Source organism: Cheilinus undulatus, linkage group 14 (genome assembly GCF_018320785.1).
Source record: "Cheilinus undulatus linkage group 14, ASM1832078v1, whole genome shotgun sequence".
Lineage (NCBI taxonomy): Eukaryota > Metazoa > Chordata > Actinopteri > Labriformes > Labridae > Cheilinus > Cheilinus undulatus.
This window is the reverse complement of record NC_054878.1, coordinates 46684799-46707056: the sequence shown is the minus strand read 5'-3', so window position 1 is coordinate 46707056 and position 22258 is coordinate 46684799. Positions and strand designations below refer to the sequence as shown.

General features: G+C 39.8%; 1 protein-coding gene across 3 annotated transcripts in view; it reads right to left on the bottom strand.

Annotated features, from left to right (window-relative positions):
• Positions 1 to 22258, bottom strand: part of col12a1b (collagen, type XII, alpha 1b) — a 276137-nt gene that overhangs the window by 82035 nt on the left and 171844 nt on the right. For all 3 annotated transcript variants that reach the window (XM_041805206.1, XM_041805207.1, XM_041805208.1), the window contains 3 exons: positions 17621 to 17763; positions 8074 to 8203; positions 618 to 760 (listed from right to left, as the gene is read on the bottom strand). In XM_041805206.1, the coding sequence (XP_041661140.1) occupies positions 618 to 760; positions 8074 to 8203; positions 17621 to 17763 (416 nt within the window). The remainder of the gene's footprint in view (positions 1 to 617; positions 761 to 8073; positions 8204 to 17620; positions 17764 to 22258) is intronic.

The following is a 22258-nucleotide window of genomic DNA, read 5'->3' as shown; positions in this document are numbered from 1 at the left end:
ACAGCTGGACCCTCTGCACCCTCCATCACCGCTCCAGCTCATTATTCAGGACTATTAATAACATTATGGCCCCAATAATCATGTTTGTTTTACAGAAACTGTAATGAGTCTAACTAATAAATGATTTATGACAGGAAAGAGTCGAGGGAATCCTAAGACGTGACTTCATTGCATAGTTTGAGTTTGACATCATGCAAAATGAGAGTACTTATGTTTAGTTATCTCTAACATTATCCAAAACAAAACACAAACCCTGATCTGGATGGATCATTAAACTTGCAAATGTGGTGGGTGGAGGCGATGAAATTAGCTTGAGTTTTTGGATTCTAATGCAGAATAATGTAATAAATATGGTTCTACTTCTTTGGCTTTTTATAACACTGAGGAATATTGTAGAGTTGTAAATGTGTGATTTGGATTGATTCAATAATTTCAGTGACCGCTGAAGGCTCAGGTCCATTCAGTGCTGGAAGAGGCCTACAAGCCAGGATAGATTAAAACAAACAAACATTTACTTCTACACACTGGAAATGACACATTCAACTAAAAAACTGAATCAAAGGTTGATTTAAAGCTTATGGTTAACGGGGATGTTTCTGAGACCTTAGTTTACTTACAAACTCAGTGATGGGGTCTCCAGTCATGGGGGCGTAGGCGATCTTGTACTGCCTTACAGGACCCTCAGCATGGTCCCAGCCGATGGTGAGGGTGCTGGTGGTGGCATCAAACACCCGCATATTCCTGGGACCGGCACGGGGCACTGCGGCAACAGAAAAAAGATTATCCCATGCAACTAAAATCTTATTTAAGCTTTACAAACTTTCAGAGTAGGAGTCTTTTGGCCAAAATGTTGACCTTCTGTTAAACTCTGCTCATTTATCTCTCAGTGCTTGGTCGTGCTGGGGTGTTATGAAGCCCAGGTTGCTCTGATAGCAGCCTTCACCTGGTCTGGATTGTTAAGTCTGGTGTCGCTCATCTTCTAGAGCAGTGTTACCCAACCAAAGAGCCAAACTGTTTAAAATACCTTTGCAAGAGCCACAGTCTAAGTGGTGAAAAGTGGTGAAAATGGGTTCGAGTTGCAATAAAAATAAGACAAAGTGGTGAAATGGTTAAAAAGCAGCAAAGTGGCAAAAATGGGGAGAAAAAGTAGCAAATATGGGGAGAAAAGGTGAACTGAAAAAATTGAAGTGGCAAACGGATGAATTTTAGCTAATTCCGGCATATTTACATTGACGAGTGTTACGAACAGGGATGGGTACCTTCGCATTTAAACCGGTATGGTACCGATGCCCGGTACCTGTGAACCGATACCGGTACACAACGGTACCCATTTTCGGTACTTTTGAGTATGAATAATATGCATTAATAAATGTTAGATAACGTCAATACTTCTGAATTTTCAATATCAAAACACTATCAAATATCCAAGTTTAAAAAGTTTTTTTTTTTAAATTACTCCAACATGGAAAACCTAAACTACTATAACTACCCAGCGTTTTTTCTTTGTATTCCACAAATTAAAACCCAGCCCACTACCTCCTATTCCTCTAATTTCTCCTCTTGGAAAAATGTGTGTTGGGTTCCATGGAGAGAGAAAAAGTTTAAAACAAATGAACAATAGAGGATGGAGTCAAAATAACTAAATACATAAATAAAAGGTATAAAATTTTATTGATTTAAGTATTACAAATGAAAGTAAACAAACTACTTCCTTCATCATGAACTACATGTACTGCACATCTTCTTTCCTCATGCAGTTCTTTTTCCAACAAAACTAAGATTTCATGTTTCCCTGGTAAGAGCAGAGTCTGCTCCTCACTCATCAATCAGTCATGTGACCGCCCACACAGAAGCATAAACGTCACACACAGGGTCCATTACGTTATATTTGTATTTACTACCAAAAGTTAACAGAAAGTGGCAAATTGATTCATTCTGCGATGAAATAAGCAGCGAGGACGAGCCTGTGGCTCTGTCACTCCTTCAAAATCACTCTGAATCCATCCTGACAAAGCGTTTCATACAGCACCAGCTGTGCCAAGTTAGAGAGACGGAGAGCAACTTTCAGGACGCGGTCCCACTAGGCAGTCCGCATCGTGCCTTAATTCAGTCTCTGTGTGGTGACTGAGCGAACAAACGTATCCCTTTATCTAGTATATTTCCATGGTTGATAGTCACATGATAAACGGAGAAATCACGGTATTTAAAGTGAGGATTCGCTACGAGAGAGCGAGAAGAGGGAGGCGAACGAGCAGGAAACAGCGGGAGCTGATCAGGAGATTCAGTTAGCTGCTACCGACATCATTACTCACGTGCGTGCAATGCTACGCTCGCATCCGGCATGAGAAATTGACTACTCTTCCACTCTCTTGCAGTCACTAGGATGCATTTAGGTATCGAAACATGGTACCGTTTGATTTTACTTGAATCGGTACTCAGTAGTACCAATGGAATTCGGTCTGTGCCTATAAAAGTACCGAATTCGGTATCCATCCCTAGTTACGAATAAGTTGGTTGATAAGCACTGCCCTAATCAAAGAAATAAAAAAAAATTAAAAAAAAAAAAAAAAAAAATGGTCAAAAAACATTAAAATGTGGCAAAAAACTAGTAACTAAAATGGGCAAAAATGAGAAAAAGTGGCATTCAATGGCAAAAGGCAGCTTAAAAGGGCAAAAGTGGCAAAATTGATTTAAAAATGAGTTACAGGAGGCAAAAATGGTAAAAAAAAAAAAAAAAAAAGGTAAAAATGTGGCAAAAATGAGTGAAAAGACACCTAAATGGGCAAAAGTGGCAAAATGGGCAGAAACTGGGAAAAAAAAGTGGTAAAATGGGTGAAATTGGCAAAAATGGGGAGAAAAAGTGGCAAAATTGATTAAAAAAATGAGTTACAGGTGGCAAAAATAGTCACAAACTGTAAAAATGTGGCAAAAAAATGAGTGAAAAGAGACTGAAATGGACAAAATTGGCAAAAATGGGACAAACGTGGCATTCAATGGAAAAAGGCAGCTTAAATGGGTGAAAAGGGGCAACAAAAGGCAAAAAAGTAGAAAATACTGCAAATAGAGTAGGCAGGCCAAAAAGTAAAAACTAGTGAAAAAGGGCAAAAGAAGTGGCACACTTGGGCTTGAAAAGCTGTACAAATAGATTAAAAGTGGCAAAAAAGTGGGAGAAATTGCAATTAAAGGCAATGGAAATGTACAAACATAAAAAAATGCTCACACTGTAAGTAAACTGTACAAGAATGGGAAACAAACTGATAATGGATCATTTCTGAGGCTTAAGATGACCTTTTTAAGGTTTTCTGGGGGCATTATATTTCTAATTAAGACATAAAAGAGCCACATGTGGCTCACGTTGAATATCACTGTTCTAGAGATTATGAGGTTCAGGTCAGACCAGTTGGCTTGCCCATCAAACACAGAAACACCAGACTCAGTAAACCAGTTTCTGGTATTTCTAGTGTAACTGTGGGACGGTGGAAAGGAAATCAGGATCTCCATTAAGCTTCTCAGCACACAGAAGCATGAAGGGCTCTAAAATCTCCTGGCAGACGGCTGACAGCATGAACTCTGGGCTTGATAAAGACCAGTGGACCAACAGGCACCCCAAACCATCACTGACTGTGGAGACTGGAAACACTGGACCTCAGGCACCTTGGATTCTAGACCTCTTTGATCCTCCTCCAGACTCTGGGGCTAATAAATGACTGTAACTACAGACCATGGACAGCTATTTTATCCCGGCGAACCATGTAGAAGAAGGGATAGACAATTAATCTCAAACTAGATTAAATCGCATTATGGCCTGCTGCAATTTTCAAATCACAGAAGCTGCAATATTTCTTTAACTTCAAACGTGTCTAATTGCCAGTTTAATAAATCTAATTTTTGCAGCATCAGAGATTTTCAGCACATTATGCAAACATTCAAGTGTCAGTCAGCTGCCACCTTTATAGCTTAAAAGCTTGTTGCACCCTCATATTCAGTTTCATGCTACAATGGAATAATTGATTCGCAGATAATTTCATTGTTTTCAGTGCACATGATCTTATTTATGGAGTTATTTATTGCTTGAATTTGTCAAAAAAAATACATGAGAATAACCCAAGAATAATCGCATATTAAATTGCAGTATTTGGGGAAAAAAATCGCTTTTAGATTATTTTTGCAAATCATTCAGCCCTATGTAGAAGTCAGTGGAGCAGTTAAAAAAAAGTGTGGACCATTGTGTTCAAACTAAGGGGCTCTGTATTCATGTTTCATTATATTAATGCAGTTTCCAGTTACATTACTGCCTCTCTGTCCTCCACTCTGCCCAAATTCATCCAGTATGTCACATGTGCCACCAGAGACAATAAAACACTGGATTTATTCTATGCCAACACCAAAGAGGCATACAACTCATCCCCCCTCCCTCCTCTGGGAAGAGCTGACCACAATCTGGTCTATCTCCTGCCTGTATACCAGCCACTTGTTAACAGGCTACCGGCTGTGTCCCGCACCGTCAAGAAGTGGTCTGAGGAGGCTGGAGAGGCTCTGAAGGACTGCTTTGAAACTACAGTGTGGGAAATATTCAGCGACTCTCATGAGGAGGACATTGACAGTTTAACAGACAGCATCACGGACTACATAAACTTCTGTGTGGAGAACACCGTATCCACCAGGACTGTACAGTGTTTCTCTAACAACAAGCCCTGGATTAATCCTGACATTAAGGCTCTCCTAATGGAGAAGAAGAGGGCCTTTAAGTCAGGAAACAAAGAGGAGCTGAAGACTGTCCAGAAGGAGCTGAGGAGAAAGATCAGGGAGGGGTAGGACAGATACAGGAAAAAGATGGAGGAACAGCTGCAGGAGAACAACACCAGGGAAGTTTGGAGAGGCCTGAAAACCATCTCAGGCCCCCAGGAGCCAAACTCCCAGGCAGCTGGGGATCAAAAGTGGGCAGATGAACTAAACACCTACTTCTGTAGGTTTGAGGAGACATCTGCCCCTCCCCCAGCTGTGTCAGCCCTGCAGCAGGCTCCCTCCTCTGATCTCCCAGCACTCTACCCAAGGTAGGTGCCAGCGGAACCACCTCCAGATTAACGCTGGTAAGACCAGGGAGCTGATTGTGGACTTCCGTCGGTGCCTCCACTCCCCCCCCATCACCAGTGAACATCCAGGGAAGGGACATTGAGATGGTGACATCTTATAAGTACCTGGGTGTTCATCTGAACCATAAACTGGACTGGACTGATAACACCACTTCACCTAACAAAAAAGGTCAGAGCAGACTATCTGCTCAGGAGGCTGAGGTCTTTTGGGGTGCAGGGGGCACTCCTGAAGACCTTCTATGACTCTGTTGTGGCCTTGGCCATCTTCTACGGCGTGGTCTGCTGGGGGAGCAGCATCACAGTAGCTGACAGAAAGAGGCTGGACAAACTTATAAAGAAGGCCAGCTCTGTCCTGGGATGCCCTCTGGAATCTGTGGAGGAGGTGGAGGAGAGGAGGATGACAGCCAAGCTGTCATCCATGATGGACAAAGACTCCCACCCCCTCCAACACAACTCACTGCACTAAGGGGCTCCATTAGTGACAGGATGCTACACCCCAAGTGTGTGAAGGAGAGGTACCGCAGGTCTTTCCTTCCTGCAGCTGTCAGACTCCACAACAGAAACTGCTCCAAGTAATTGTGCTAATTTATATGTATAATCTGTACACATTTGCATATATATATATATATATATATATATATATATATGTGTGTGTGTGTGTGTGTATATAGGTGTACATATTAATATCTCCACCACACCCAATCTGTAATATACCCAACCTGTACATAACTGTTTGTATATACTATTTACTATACTATAATTTGTAAGTTGACGTCCTTATATTCCATATTTTTGTATTTATTAGTGCTCTTGCAACACTACTCTTATTTGTACTCTATTTCTATTGTGTTTCTGTCACCAATGGCCTGCTTTGATACTTTATGCTTCTGTAAATTGGAATTTCCCCATGTGGGACTAATAAAGGAATATCTTATCTTATCTTATCTTATCTTATCTTACCTTATCTTATCTTATCTTATCTTATCTCCATGACCAGTACATGTACATGGCCCGTGACAGGGCATATCCTTCTTGTTTAACCCTTGTGCCTGCTAAAATTTACCACCCTCTGGACACCTTCGAGGCAAAAATCTACATGTACAAAAAAATTGCCATTAAATCAGCATACATCAATAATTTTTCTACCTTTTTTTCATAAATCTCTTTAACAACTTCAGACCTGCTCAAAGCTACCAAACATTCAATGATTTTCAAGATTTTAACCCTTTAAATGCCAGTTTGATTATTTGAAATATTTTATTTTTCACTACAAAAAAACAGAAAAAGTGAATTATTTTCCATATAATAAATAGTAGAAAGACGGGGCTTTGGTGCTGATGAGAGTCTTGGATGGGTCAAAGATTAGCAACAAAACCGATTTTTATTGCATTAGTATTTTTTGTAGTGCCAGCTTTAACATTAGGGCACCCTCTGGACACCTTTGAGGCAAAAATGTACATGTTAAAAAAACATTGTCATTAAATCAGCATACATCAGTATTTTTTCTACCTTTTTTCATAATTTTTTTAACAACTTCAGACTTGCTCAAAACTACAGAAATAATTCAATAATTCTCAGAATTTTAACCCTTTTAATGCCAGTTTGATTATCTGAAATATTTTATTTTTCACTACAAAAAAAAAAAAAAAAAAAAAACAGAAAAAGTGAATTATTTTCCATAATAATAAATATTAGAAAGACAGGGCTTTGGGGGTGATGAGAGTCTTGGATGGGTCAAAGATTAGCAACAAAATTGATTTGAGTGAATTAATATTTTTTACGTAATGTCAGAAATACCCTCCTGACACCTTCGAGGCAAAAATGCCCCCACTGACTTCCATTAAAACCAGGTTTTTTAATCTCACTGTCATTGCAGTATAAAATCATGCATACTTTAATCTCAGCATTTCAACATGAAGAAATCTAGTGAAATTTGACATTTTTACCATATTCCACCAGATTCAACCATTTACTCATTGTAGGACCATGCACCAAATTCTTGTACTTTTGCCCGTTATATTATGAAATATTATATAAAATACAAGGGCAATGAAATCAATTTTGTTGCTAATCTCTGACCCATCCAAGACTCTCAAAAGCACCAAAGCCCCTTCTTTCCATTATTAATATTATGGAAAATAATTCATGTTTTGTGTTTTTTGTAGTGAAAAATAAGATATGTCAAATAATCAAACTGGCATTTAAAGGGTTAAAATCTTGAAAATCATTGAATGTTTGGTAGTTTGGAGCAGGTCTGAAGTTGTTAAAGAGATTTATGAAAAAAAAGCAGAAAAAATTATTGATGTATGCTGATTCAGTAACAGTTTTTTGTACATGTACATTTTTGCCTCAAAGGTGTCCAGAGGGTACAAAATTCATTGAGAGAGTATGAATGACATTTAAGAGTAAAACATTTTGGATTTCAAAAATTTAACTGGAAAGAAAAGTTCCTGTAAAAATTCATGCCTCAAGCTGTAAAACTGACAAAATGATCACAAATAAGAAAAAAAAACTTGAGAAAAATGGCCAAAAATGCCCGAGGAGGGCACAAGGGTTAAAAAAAACCAACAATTTATTTCATTTAGCCAACCTTCAACAGTAGTGGCATCATTCAGTTGAAGCTCGTTGACATTACTGATAAAGATGAAATGATTAATACTAAGGGAAACTCATATTTCAGCATTTAGATGAGGTTTCACCGTCAGTGTTTATTTACAGTAGAAGCAGTTTGTTTTATTATGACCACCAGTTATAAATCACATTTAGAGGCAGTACTGAATCACTGAATCATGATGAGATATCATCATCTGTTGCCTGGAACTGTGCTCACAAACAGACGTTGACACTGATAGCCTGCTTATTAAGATGCTGCCAGGGCGCCGTTATGCATCTGACTCAAACTGGATATAAACATCAGTCGGCATGATTCAGTCATCTGATTGTATACAGTGTCAGGGTTTGAGATTGCTGTTGTACTTACGTGTTTTGCCAGTGTCTTTGATGGGCGATCCCTCGCCGTCGGCGTACATAGCTGACACAGAGACGGAGTAAGGAGTGTCTGGGATCAGGTTGTCCAGGAAGGCATTGGTAATACTTCCTGGAACCATGACCTTTGAGGAGAAAAAAAAAACCATTATTATTACATCATTACAAAGCGGGGGGTCTTCTTCATTCAAGAGCCTCGTCATGCATTACATAAAGATTTGGCAGAGCTAATGTACATAATGACCTCACTGCTCATCCCACAGTCAGTTATCTCCTCAAGCTTTCTGCTGCCAAAGCTTTCATGAAACACTAACAAAACTCCACGGAGGTTAGATGCCAAACAAATCTTTCAATCAGTGAGTGGACGGATGGATAAACAGTCTACAGCGGTCACAGAGTCAGAGCAGGTTCAGACACAAAGCTCATAAATGGCTGCAGACTGCCACTGGGACCATCGTAGCATCTACCCCCAGCTTCTGCGCCCGTTTTGTGGGTCATTAGAAATTAGGTCCAATGACATCATGGGAAAAACCTCTGCTGTTTGAACTCCAGCACAACCCTCATCCAGAGCTTTTGTTTTAGTGAAAGCAAATATCTCAAAGCGCTTTGGACTCAGATTCTGGCACAGCAGATCATGAAACAGGTTCTTCAGCGATGAGGTTAGGATCTCACATGTATGCCTGCTGGCTGGGGGTCAAATCCCTCCAGTTAACTCAAAAAATTAGGCCAATGGATTCGTAATTGTGCTTTTAAAACACAATTAGTTACATCAGACTGGAGTTGTAGTCATGGAGGTATTTCCTGAAGCCAGAGCTCCTCTAAAGAGCTCAGATTTAGAAAACCTCAGTATGCAAAGCCAGAAATATTATGATGTTGTGGAGTTATTGATTTTAAGACCTGTTTGACTTCCTTTAATATACAATCTAAGTTAAAATACCAGGGAGATTGTAGAATTTAACGTAGTCTCTACAGAGAGACAGGTGGAAAGAATAAACCGGAGGAGTGAACGCAGTTAAAGGAGAAAATTACTGACCATCATTTTGAAATAAATACCCATGTTCATGTGGATTGAATCTTTGAGTTTCCTAATTATTTTGGCCAAAAGTTACAACCATTAAATTTAACTCTTGGCTCTGCCCACCCAGCACCAGCCACTTTATTAGGTACACCTTTCTACAACTGTGTTGGACCTCCTTTTTCCTTCAGAACTGCCTTAACTCTTCCTGACATGGATCCAGCAAGATGATGGAAACATTCCTCTGATTCTGATATTGACCAGAGGTGTCAAACTCAAGGCCCGGGGGCCAAATCCGGCCCATGGCACATTTATACCCAGCCCACCAGATCATATCATATCATATTTTTATTCTAACTGGCCTACCAGGATGAGGTCTGCAGATTTTCCCCAGTATAAAAATGTAAACTTAACCTTGATGATTGAAAATATCCCTGTTAAGTAATAAGAATTAGAAATAGTAAAGAGTTCAATTAATTTGATAAAAAAGTCTGGAATGTAGGAAAACAAATTTATGTTTTCTAATTTGCATATCACAATTATGACTTAGGTGGCTTTCACACTAGGGGCCCGGTCCGGGATCTGAGTGCACTCGAGCCCAAAGTCTGGTTCATTTGGGTAGTGTGAATGCAAACAAACCGGCCCACTTGGGGAGGTGGTCTCGGGCACAATTAAAGTGGATTCTGGCACAGTTCGGATGAGACGTGAATGCAACCGCGCTCGGATACGGGACAGAGCGTCATATCAGCTTTATGACATCATTGCAAAAACTAAACTTCTTTCCACAGCATGGCAGTTTGTTCACATTTTCCCTCAATAAAGGGTGGAAATCATCAGAATCCAGCCAATAAACGGTCTGTTGTGACTCACCTTACAGATGAACACAAGTTGGAGTCAGTGAGAGGAGATGCAAAGGCAATAAAAGTCTCCTGTCACCTCAAAAACCGCTGTATCTGCGCAGCACAAGCCCATTTAATCCCCTGAGCTGTAGTAGATGTGCAGATATGAAGAGCGAAGTTGCTGGCATCTTAAAAGTGATTGTAATCATCCATGGCTGCAGGATGGACTTTTTGCCGGGTCAAAACAAAAATAATCTTCACTCAGGTCATGACCCCAGTGGTTGCCATGGTAGCTTCTTCTTCTTTCTCCTCCTATGTGGGGTTGTAAAGTGGGTGCAAGTGGGCCCTGGCATGGTTCAATCTTGCTTGTGTGAAAGCAAGCCAGCAGGGGGAAGGGGGAGGGGGAGGAATCGCGCTGCTGCGTGGTTCGAAACAACTGGGCCTGATGTGAAAGCGCCCTTAAAGTTATGGTTTTGACTTTTTACATCATATTTTGACCTTTTCCAAATCATAGTTTTGACTCTAATAACATATTTTGACCATTTAGATTCAAAATTTTAATTTTTCAGTCATATTTTGACGTTTTAAACTCATGAAATTGATTTTTACCTAACATTTTGACATTTTCAACTCCTAACTTTGAATTTTAATCAAAATATTAACCTTTTGTATTTAAAATCTTAAATTTTTAGCTCATCCTTTGACCTTTTTTCACTCAATATTTTTAATTTTATCTCATATTTTGACACTGAAAACTCTTGATTTTGAATTTTATCTCATATTTTTACCTTCGAAATGCTTGATTTAGAATTTTTCACTCATTTCTTGACATTTTCAACTCCTAAATATAACTTTAATCCAAAATATTGATCTTATCGATTCAAAATTTTACATTTTTTATCCCATCTTTTGACCTTTAAAACTCATAATTTGGAATTTTTTTCTTATATTTATTTATTTAAACTTGTGATTTTAATTTTTTTAGTACTTCAACTGTTAAAGACAATGATTTTAACTTGTGACTTTTTTAAATCTCAAAATCATTTATCATAATGTTACGTTTCTTCCCCTATAATAGCGGTCTTAGTGGTGAAGAGGTTGACAGTTTACGGGTAATTTTGACCCAGTTAGACCCTCAGGTTAGACCCAAATTCGGCCCCTGCTGTGATTGAGTCTGACATCCTTTTTATAGATAGTTTATTGTCATTGCATTGTAAAAAATGCAACAAAATTTTGTTTGGCAGTTTCCTCTGCAGCAGGAAACAAAGTCGTCCAAACAGTGGTTAGGAAAATCTGCAGCCTCCATCCCACTGGCGAGGGAGCGGGCATTTGTGAGAAAGATGCTCGGTAAGGTAGGTTTGTGTGAGGCTGGTCTTAGTCTAGCTTGCAGCCTGGCTCGTTTGCCCCACTTCCGCCTCCTCGCACAACGCCATCTCTGCCTCCCTCCCACCCGGCTGCCGGTGTATCGCTGCCTCCACATCCTCCTTTCAGTCTCCGAGCGCCCAGTTCTCTGGGCGATCTTCATCAAGAAAGATGTAGACTCTGTGGGCATGCTTCCTTGCAGTAGTCAAAGACGCAGTCGCTTATACACAGAATGTCAGTTCTGGTCTAAGTGTAGGGCTTTGTTTTGCTGCTAGTGATGGAGAGTTGGTACGCGCCACCGCCATGCTACCTCAATAGGAAGCATTCAGTAGTCTCCTGTTGATCAACCAGTCTTCTGGGGCAGTTACTGGCAGTTGTTCATTGTGAAATTACTCAAGAGTGCATCTTTCTTGCTGCCAACTGCTCTGGTTGCCCGAGAATCAATGAGAAAGCTTCAAACAGGTGCTGCAGATTTATCAGATACACTTCTATGACGTGAATCTTAAGTTTTAACAACTCCCAAAGGTGCTCTACCGACTAAAACTTTTCAGCCCATGGTTCCTGAGACTGGGGATCCCCACTGTTCCAGAAGGTGATTAAAGCATTTAATGTTGCTCACAGCCATGCACAAAAGCTAACAGGCCCTCCCCGACACTGGCATTAAAACAAAACGAACGAATGCAAAGCTGTAGCATTATTCCACATAGACATTTATGTAAGAAACTCTGTTTGCATCTTAAAAGAAGAAGTACAATCCTACGAGATCATCCATTTGTGAAATAGTCAGACCGGACCATTTGGTCTGCAACACATTCAAAGTCCTTTTAATGTCTTTTCTCTCCATTCTGATGTTCGGTCGGATCTTCAGCACATTTTCTTGGCCATGTCTTCATGTGTCATTAAATTGCTTAGAAAAATTGTAATTGACTGATTAGATCAGTGTTACTCAACCCTGCTAAGCCAAAGGGCCAAACAGTTGAAAAACACCTTTCAGAGAGCCACAATCTAAGTGGTGAAAAGTGGTGACAACGGCTTGAAGTAGCAATACAAATATGTCAATGATGGCAAAAATGGTCAAAAAGCAGCAAAAATTGGTGAAAAGGGGCGAAAATGGGGAGAAAAAAATGAAAAAAGGGTCAGAAAGTAGCAAAATGGGTGAGAAGTGGCAAAAAATAAATTACGGGTGGCAAAAAATGGTCCAAAAGCAGTCAAAAGTGGCAAAAAATGGTGAAAAAAAGGCAAAAATGGGGGAAAAAATGGCAAAAATGGGAATAGTGGCAAATAGAAGTGGCAAAATAGGAAACAAGTGGCATTCAATGGCAAAAGGTAGCTTCAATGGGAAAAAGTAGCAAAAAATTGGCAAAAAAAATATAGAAAAAGTAGTATTTAATGGCAAAAGGTAGCTTGAATGGGGAAAATGGCAAAAATATGATAAAAGTTGCAAAAAATGGGAAGAAGTGGCAAAAAGAAGTGGCAAAAAATAGGAAAAAGTCTAATTTAATCGCAAAAGCTAGCTCAAATGGGTAAAAAGTGGCAAAGAAATTGTGAAAAAATGGCAAAAATGGGATAAAAGAGTCAGAAAGAAATGGCAAAAATGGCCAAAAATAGGAAACTAGTGGTTTTCAATGGCAAAAGGTAGCTTAAATGGGAAAAAAGTGGCAAAAAATTGTGAAAAAGGACAAAAATTGGATAAAAGTGGCAAAAAATTTGAAAAGGGGCAAAAAGTGTCTGTTTTTAAGGTTTAGTGGGTGAATAATATTCAATTTAAGAAATAAAACAGCCACAAATAGTCAAAAAAGAGACACATGTGGCTCCAGAGCCACATGTTGAGTATCACTGGATTAGATATTTGTGGTAACAGGCTGCTGAATAGGTGTACCTAATAAAGTGGCTGCTGGGTCTACATTCAGTTTGATTAAAGACACCAACAAAAACTCCTCTAAATGAGAAGTGTCTTTCAGAAATACTACAGAGATGAACACCTGCCTGGATACAGATGTTAACAGCAGAATCAGGACCTGAATTACAACATCTGTAGCATAAATTAAAGACATTTTGAGTTAATCACACTGAATTTGTCATCAAGCATTGGTGGCTATTTGCTGTCTGAGCTCATCTATTTTGCTCCTTGTCTCTCTGTGTCTTTGCCAAACCAGCTCTCGCTCAGACAAAAACGTAATTAAAGGTCATTAAGATAAAACTGATCAAACAGCCACTTGGCAGCAAAAGACAAGAAAGAGAAAACCTGGGAGGTGAACGTGAAGAATGACCTAAAACTTTAAAACTGTGTATAGCTTGATAACTTCAATTAAAGGAGCACTCTCACATGTAGGTCACAGATGTGTCCAGGATAAAAGACTTCCAAACCTCAGAGTTCAAACTCCTCCAGGGAAAATTTTGTACCATTTTCTCCTCCAGATATTTGCACAGATGCATGAAGTCAGCGCTGATGGAGTAATGCATGATTTCCATATAAATGACTATTGCAGTAATAGCTGCTGCTCAGACAGCTGTGCACCATCAATGTACACTCCAAAAAGAACTTCCAGAAAGACCACCTGTTTGTACCAGGAAATAGACTGGTCTAGTCAAACCCATGACGATGCATTCATTTCACCTTTTAACTCAGATGTGGGAAACACATTCATAAAACTGATTTAAATCCCAGAATGTAGGTGTAGCTATAACTGGATAATGTTCTGTGAAACTTAATAATACAGACTAAATAATTTCTCTATCAATGAAATCCATTGGACAGAAGAGTCAAATACCAAATAATTAACTGGAACTGCCAGTCCCAAATCAAGCAACTAGTCAAAACCAATAACTCAGATAATGAGCAACAAATACAAAAATCACAAAGTTAAGACATCTGACATCCATCCAAGTTGTGTGCGAAATCACCCACAGGTCCCAACTCCAGATTAAACCCAGACCAGAAAGCCTTAAGTCAAGAATCAAATCATGGGCTTATGATCTGAAGACCTTCTCAGAACCATAAACTTTCGAATCAAGATCAACAGGCGTTAGGGAAAACCACAAAATGAAGTCTAAATAAGGGGCCACATGACAGCAATTAGCATGCACCATGTCCCAATCAAGCAGTCCTATTTAAGAACAAGTTCAGAACAAAAAACCTAATATTGGAAACCAAATCTACAATCAAGAAACACTGAGATGAAAAAACAAGAATACTGTGGCATCTACAAACCAATCATTCCTGAGTCAAGAGCCAAACGTACACTATATTGCCAAAAGTATTCGCTCACCTGCCTTGACTCACATATGAACTTAAGTGACATCCCATTCCTAATCCAGAGGGTTTAATATGACACCAGTCCACCCTGTGCAGCTATGACAGCTTTAACTCTTCTGGGAAGGCTTTCCACAAGGTTTAGGAGTGTGTTTATGGGAATTTTTGTCCATTCCTCCAGAAGTGCATTTGTGAGGTCACACACTGATAATGGACCAGAAGCCCTAGCTCTTAGTCTCTGCTCTAATTCATCCCAAAGGTGTTCTATGGGGTTGAGGTCAGGACTCTGTGCAGGCCAGTCAAGTTGATCCACACCAAACTCTCTCATCCATGTCTTTATGGACCTTGCTTTGTGCACTGGTGCACAGTCATGTTGGAACAGGAAGGGGCCAACCCCAAACTGTTCCCACAAAGCTGGGAGCATGGACTTGTCCAAAATCTCTTGGTATGCTGAAGCATTCAGAATTCCTTTCACTGGAACTAAGGGGCCAAGCCCAGCTCCTCCTGAAAAACAAGCCCACACCATAATCCCCCCTCCACCAAACTTTACACTTGGCACAATGCTGTCAGACAAGTAGCGTTCTCCTGGCAACCGCTAAACCCAGACTCGTCCATCAGGTTGCCAGATGGAGAAGCGTGATTGGTCATTCAAGAGAACATGTCCCCACTGCTCTAGAGTCCAGTGGCGGTGTGCTTTATACCACTGCATCCGACGCTTTGCATTGCGCTTGGTGATGTATGGCTTGGATGCAGCTGCTTGGCCATGGAAACCCATTCCATGAAGCTCTCTACCACTGTTCTTCAGCTAATCTGAAGGCCACATGAAGTTTGGAGGTCTGTAGCCATTGACTCTGCAGAAAGTTGGCCACCTCTGTGCACTATGTGCCTCAGCATCTGCTGACCCCACTCTGTCATTCTACGTGGCCTACCACTTGGTGGCTGAGTTGCTGTCGTTCCCAATGGCTTCCACTTTGTTATAATACCACTGACAGTTGACTGTGGAATATTTAGGAGCCAGGAAATTTCACCACTGGACTTGTTGCACAGGTGGCATCCTATCACAGTACCACGCTGGAATTCACTGAGCTCCGGAGAGCGAGCCATTCTTTCACAAATGTTTGTAGAAACAGCCTGCATGCCTAGGTGCTTGATTTTATACACATGTGGCCATGGAAGTGATTGGAACACCTGATTTACATTATTTGGATGGATGAGTGAATATTTTTGGCAATATAGTGTATGTTAAAAACATGACTGAAATCCAGAACCAAGCATATAAAAGTCTCTAGTCTCTATCCAAGTCAAGACCAAAAAATCCATGCTCAAGATCCAGGCCTAAAACTGTCTCAAGAAAAGCAAGTACACAGTCTTGACTGCAAAAGTCTGAATTTAACTCTTTGGGTGCCAGAATTTTTCAAGAAAATATTCAATTGTGATATCAAGATTTCAAAAGGCTGTAGCTTGAAAGTGGTTAGAGATAGAGGCATACTGTAAATGAGAAAACTCTTCACTATGACCCAAAGTTTGAGGTGGGAGTAAACTCACTCATCTAATTTGCATATTCTGACTCCACCAGGCGGCCTCCACCACCACTGCTTCTACCACGTCTGCCCCTACCTCCGCAGTGTTTTTTTTAAATTCCCGCTACCTCCGTCAATATTTGTGTCTTGACCACCCCTGCAACCCCCACCATGTCCCCACTCCTGCTGCAGTGAGGAAAAGCATCAGCTTTGGTATGTGCTGCTTGTGGACATGCACAGAGTCACTGTGGCTCCGACGCACCGCTATTACCGGATGACTGAACGTCATCCATCACAGGGGTGAATATTCCACTATTCCTCCCAGCATTGTGAGTATTCTCACTACAATTCGCTCTCTTTCTCTCTTTTATGCTCCAACTACAACCACTTCTACCACTTCCTCGTCTCCTCCACTGGCGGTGCATCTTCACACTCTCCCTCTACAAAACTTTGAATAGAAACACGCCCACAAATGCTGCTGGGATTGAAGTTACTCATGTCCGCCATCTCCTGGTGTAAAGTGGTAACAATATTAGGCACCATACTTGCAGCTACAGCCTGTTTAATTCAGCAATGTTGCTTGTTGCAATTTTGCAACTTTGGCGCTTAAAGGGTTAAAACAAACAAGGTCAAATGGAATAACCACATCAAAAACAAAAAATAATCCAATTTAAAGGACAGAAATACATCAGAAAAAAAGCCAAAGATGGAAAGAAGCCAACTGTAGAACCAAGTGAAGAACACCAGGACACCAAGTCAAACCCACAAGTCCTACGTCAAATAAAGGCCTCAGCTTTATGTTTTATACGACATGGTATCATCAGCAGTGTTTGTCTAGTCTGTAAAAACTCAGCTGTTTTTGGCTTACTGGTTCCATGCTGCTTTTATGCACATGCTGTGACTCTGGGAAGATGTCAACTCATCCCAGTTAATAAGATTGGAATGACCGTCAAAGTTCAGCATTACAAGGGTAATGTTAACCTGATACCTTCTGTCAGATCAACACACATGGAATAACAAGTTTTGTTTTGTGACTTTTTCTTTGACAAAATAAACTGGAAATGCCCCTGCAGGTTTTGGACGGATGTCCTTCTTTATTGTTACAAAATAAACAAGTAATAAAAAAAAAAATAATAATAATCAGGGAATTATTCAATATCGATTGAAGGGTGTTTGCTGCAGCTCTATCAGTCACGATATCTTCTTAATCTTAAACTAAACAAAACAAAAAGTGCCAGTGGGATGAGATAACATCCAGTTTATTCCAATATAATCTTCCTAATCTCAAACAAGAATTGACATGTGGTCTTGGAAACATTTTATGCAATGGGAAAAATGATTCTTCTGATATCACTGGCAGCTTTTTATAGCCGTTTCAAGTAAATTAACATGCCAGAGATAATTCTTCTGTTGTCTTTACATTTGTAGCTGTAATCCCTGTCCTTTGTGAGGAGAGACAGTGATCTCTAGGGGAACCACCTCTGCCCGTCCTCCAGGCAAATACTATTTCTAATGACAGTTTGTAGTTTAACAGCCTGGAGGAAGTTACTCACCGTCCCGCTGGGTCTGGCTCCAGTCAGGGGGGAGTAAGCCACCCGGTACTGCTGAACCTGGCCTGTGGCGGGCTCCCAGCGCACGTTCAGGCTGTTGGGGGTGGGGTTGTACACCTGGATGTTCTTGGGTGGCGTGCGTGGGACTGCAGGGGTCACAGAGGTTAAGAGAAAGTCAAGTGAGCAAGGGGAGTGTGCTGATCTTCTTTAACTTAGTAACAAAGGAAACAAAAAACACTGGTTGGAAATATGAAAAAAAAAATCAAAGAAATAAAAAATCTAATGCTGATTCATTTGTGAAAAGTTTAATTGTGAGTAATCACTGCATTTTAATAGTTAATAACATCTTATCACAGTTTAAATCCCTTTCAAATTTAATTGTGCATTTTGAAAACCTTTTGGACTCCATACTGACAATGTGAAGGAATTCCTCCTCCTAAATATTAATGACTACGGGTGTTTTTAGGCACAAACTTGTTCCACCATCTCTTTAAGACAAAAGAATAAAATTATATCTTTCTCTGACTCAAAGTCTTCATTATTCAGAACAGTTCCAGTCTGCAGAGACTCTGAGGGACATGTCACGGCCTCTCTGTGTCTTTCTCTCTGAGTCTTCAGGCTCTCTCCTGCAGTTTCAAAGTCTGTGCACATGCTACGTTCAGCAAAGCATGATGTTGTCACATTGGTTGTCACAGCTCAGTCACAATGAATGCTGGGATACATGCAGACAATAGGGCAACTGGCTTACCAGCTAACTGCAGGACAATCAAAGAATGGATTATAAATGGATAAAAGATGTCCAGCATCAGAGTTACCAGTGTTGATTTATTCTTTAAAGACCTCAGAAATTCACCAAAGTCCCAGGCTTGCTAGAAAACATTCTGTAAGAGCGATGAAAATCTGAACATGACAAAAGTGTGTAAGTACGCAAGGTAAGTGGCTACCATTTACGATTCAAAAGGTGTTTAACTTTGAAAAACTGACAGCCCTAGTAGTTAGAATGTCAGAATGTTAAGGGTTGATGCTTTTAAACCTGCAAAAATATTTTAAAAATGTCGTCCCGGGTGCAGGTGACCTAGTGTTTAAAGGTGCGCCCCGTGTACGCAGATGGCCTGGGTTCGAATCTGGCCCTTTACCGCATGTCTCTCCCCCGCTCTCGTCCCTGTTTCCGACTCTGTCCACTACAGAGCACAAAATTGCCAAAAAAAAAACCTCTTTCAACAATGTACTGAAGGTCGCTACCCCATTCAATCTTAAGAAATAAAATCTGAATCATGCATCAATAAATGTCTGCTTCATTTTACTGACTCTTTGATTTTTATTGGACTAGACTCCAACGCAGTGTTACCCAACTCTGCACAACCAAAGAGCCAAATTGTTGTAAAAAACACTTTGCAAGCGCCACAGACTAAGTGGTAAAAAGTGGCAACAAAAATAAACGAAATATGGCAAAAATTGTCAAAAAGCAACAAAAAAGTGGAAAAAATGGGTGAAAAGGGGAAAAATATGTATAAGATAGCAAAACTGGGTGAAAATTGGCAAAAAAAAAAATGGGAGAAACAGTGGCAAAAAGGGCACAAAAATTGAATTATAGCTGGCAAATACAGTCAAAAAGCAGAAAATATGTGGCAAAAAATGAGTGAAATTTTTCTAGAATGGGCAAAGAGTGGCGTAGAAGGGGACAAAATGGGCATTTATTGGCAAAGGGCAGCTAAAATGGGCAAAAATGGCAAAAAAAAAAAAGGGAAAAATTGCATATAGCAAAAAGCAGGATAAACATGGCAAAAATGGGATTAAAGTGGCAAAAATAAGTGCCAAAAATTAGCTAGAAGCAGCAAAAATGGACTAAAAGTGGCAAAAAAAAGGAGGAAAGTGGCAAAAATTGCAAGTAAGTGCAATGGAAATACAGACAAAAATTAAATGACAGTCTACTGTATAAATGTGGGAAACAAATGATTTTAAAGAGTCACAAATCATCACAAAAGAGCCACATGTGGCTCCAGAGCCATGGGTTGAGTAAGAGTGCTCCAATGTCTCTGCCTTTCAGCAGCATTACACAGAAGAGGAAATGTCTGTGGAGGAGGAATATCTGCAGCGCAGAAGAACTGGAGGTAGAATTGAAATGCTGAGAGAGACAGTGTCCTGCAGGAGAGTCATTTATGGTGTCTATGAGGAGAATGTGCAGAGAGAAGTAGCACAGTTTTGGTTTGTGCAAAAGCCCTTAACTTCCCATTTAAAGCAAACCAGATGTGAATATCCCCCTGGTATTTGGAGCTTTACCCAATAAAACAAAGCTAGATGCAGTAGGTAGACGTAAACTGAGTAAAGAAAAAACCTCCAGAGAAGAACCTTCTCCCTAATGTTGTATAACCTCATTTAACTATAATCATTTAAGTCCTTTAGAGAACAGAGCACAGAGTCTCACTTCTGTCATCCAAGGACAAAATTACCTTCTATCCTGCAGAGAGATTACGTAATCTTGATCTAATTCTGTGTTATTGATTGTTTCGTAGCTGTAAAAGACTTTTTTTTTTTTATTTAAATGTTGGACTCGAATGCCGCCTTTGTCCAGACAAAATGTGACAAATTCCTCCTGGGAGGGGAAACAGTAAACCTGGATTGAGTTACTGGTAATAAAAGATCATTAACGTCAAACACAGGCACATTTTCATCGATGGACCGGCTCACAAAGAGGTGCAGTGACTCATTATTGTGATTAAGAAGTTACATGAGCTGCCAATGGACAGGCTCTATTTAACTTCTGAAAACAGCTGAATTATGAGACACTCCAGCTCTACTACAGTTATATCATCTACAATCAAAATGCCGATAAATGTGGAAAATGTATAAAATGTTTTAAATTAAAACGGTGAAATGCATTTTTATTGGTTGACTTCTGTGATTTCTCTCATGCTTTCTATCCTACAAGTTTTGTTCCAGAACAGGGGTGTCAAACTCAACCACAGCAGGGGCCAAAATCTGGATTCAGGTCTAACCTGAGGGCCTAACAGGGACAAGATTAAACCATTCATCCTTATTCCCGCAGGTAATACATTAAGGGGGAGAAAAACTGATGATAAATGATTTTGAGATAAAAAAAGAAAAAAGAATGTTTTCAGGAGGCAAGTATATGAGATAGAAAGTAAAAATCATGAGTTTAAAGGTCAAAATAAGAGATAAAATGCAAAATAATGAGTTTAAAATGTTGAAATCTGGGATTACAAATCAAAGTTAGGAGTTGAAAAAGGTCACAATATGAGTAAAAAAATGAAATGCTGAGTTTAAAAGGTTGAGATATGACGTTAAATTTAAGATTGTGAATTTAAAAGGCCAAATATGAGATTAAAAGTCAAAGTTAGGAGTTTAAAAGGGCAAAACATGAGATTTAATTTGAAATAATGATCTTGATATTTAAAACTGGAATCTTAAAGTCCGCAATATGAGATAAAAGTCAAAATGTCAAGTTTAAGTCAGAGATATTTTTGAAAATCAAAACACAAATTAATTTCTCCCCCCCATTCCTTACTTTCTATCTCATTATTTTTTCTCCTTTTCAAATTTCTGACTTAACAAAGGATGTTTTAAATCTTCAAGGTTAAATTTACATTTTTAAACAGGAGGAAATCTGCAGACTTTAGATCTGCAGGCCACTTCTTATTAAAATAAGATGTGATCCTGTGGGCCGGGTAAAACTGCACCATGGGCCGGATTTGGCCCCCGGGCCTTGAGTTTGACACCCCTGTTCTAGAACAGTGTTACTCAACCCTGCTAAGCCAAAGAGCCAAACGGTTGAAAAATACCTTTGAGAGAGCCATGATCTAAGTGGTGAAAAGTGTCAAAAACGGCTTAAAGTGGCAACAAAAAAAAGTCAGTGGTGGCAAAAATGGTCAGAAAGCAGCAAAAATGGGTGAAAAGGAGCAAAAATAGGGAGAAAAATGAATAAAGGGTCAAAAAGTAGCAAAATGGGTGAGGAGTTACAAAAAATAAATTACAGGTGGCAAAAATGGGGAAAAAGTAGCAAAAAATGGTGAAAAAAGGCAGTCCTCCTCTTCACATACAAATCTCTCCATGCTCTGGCTCCCCAGTACCTTTCTGATCTCCTCCATCCATACACACCATCCCGCAACCTTCAATCTTCAGACACCGGCCTACTTTCCATGCCCAAAACCAAACTCCAAACCTATGGAGACAGAGCCTTCAGTGCTGCAGCCCCCATCCTCTGGAACACTCTTCCTGCAGACATTTGTAGCGCTCCATCTCTGGACATTTTCAAAAAACGTCTCAAGCACCACCTGTTCACCACAGCCTACAGTCTTCACTAAAGCACCCCTTACACTCATCCTACCCCTCACATAGTTTGTCCATGTCTATGTGTTCCTGTAAAGCGTCCTTGGGTTTCTTGAAAGGCGCTATATAAATTCAAGATATTATTATTATTATTATTATTATTATTATCATAAAAATGGGAAAAAAGTGGCAAAAATTAGAAAATAGTGGCAAAAAGAAGTGGCAAAAATGGGGAAAATAGGAAACAAATGGTATTCAACGGCAAAAAGGTCTTAAAGGGAAAAAGTGGCAAAAAAATGGTGAAAAGGGCAAAAAATAGAGAACAAGTAGTATTCAATGGCAAAATCCATCCAT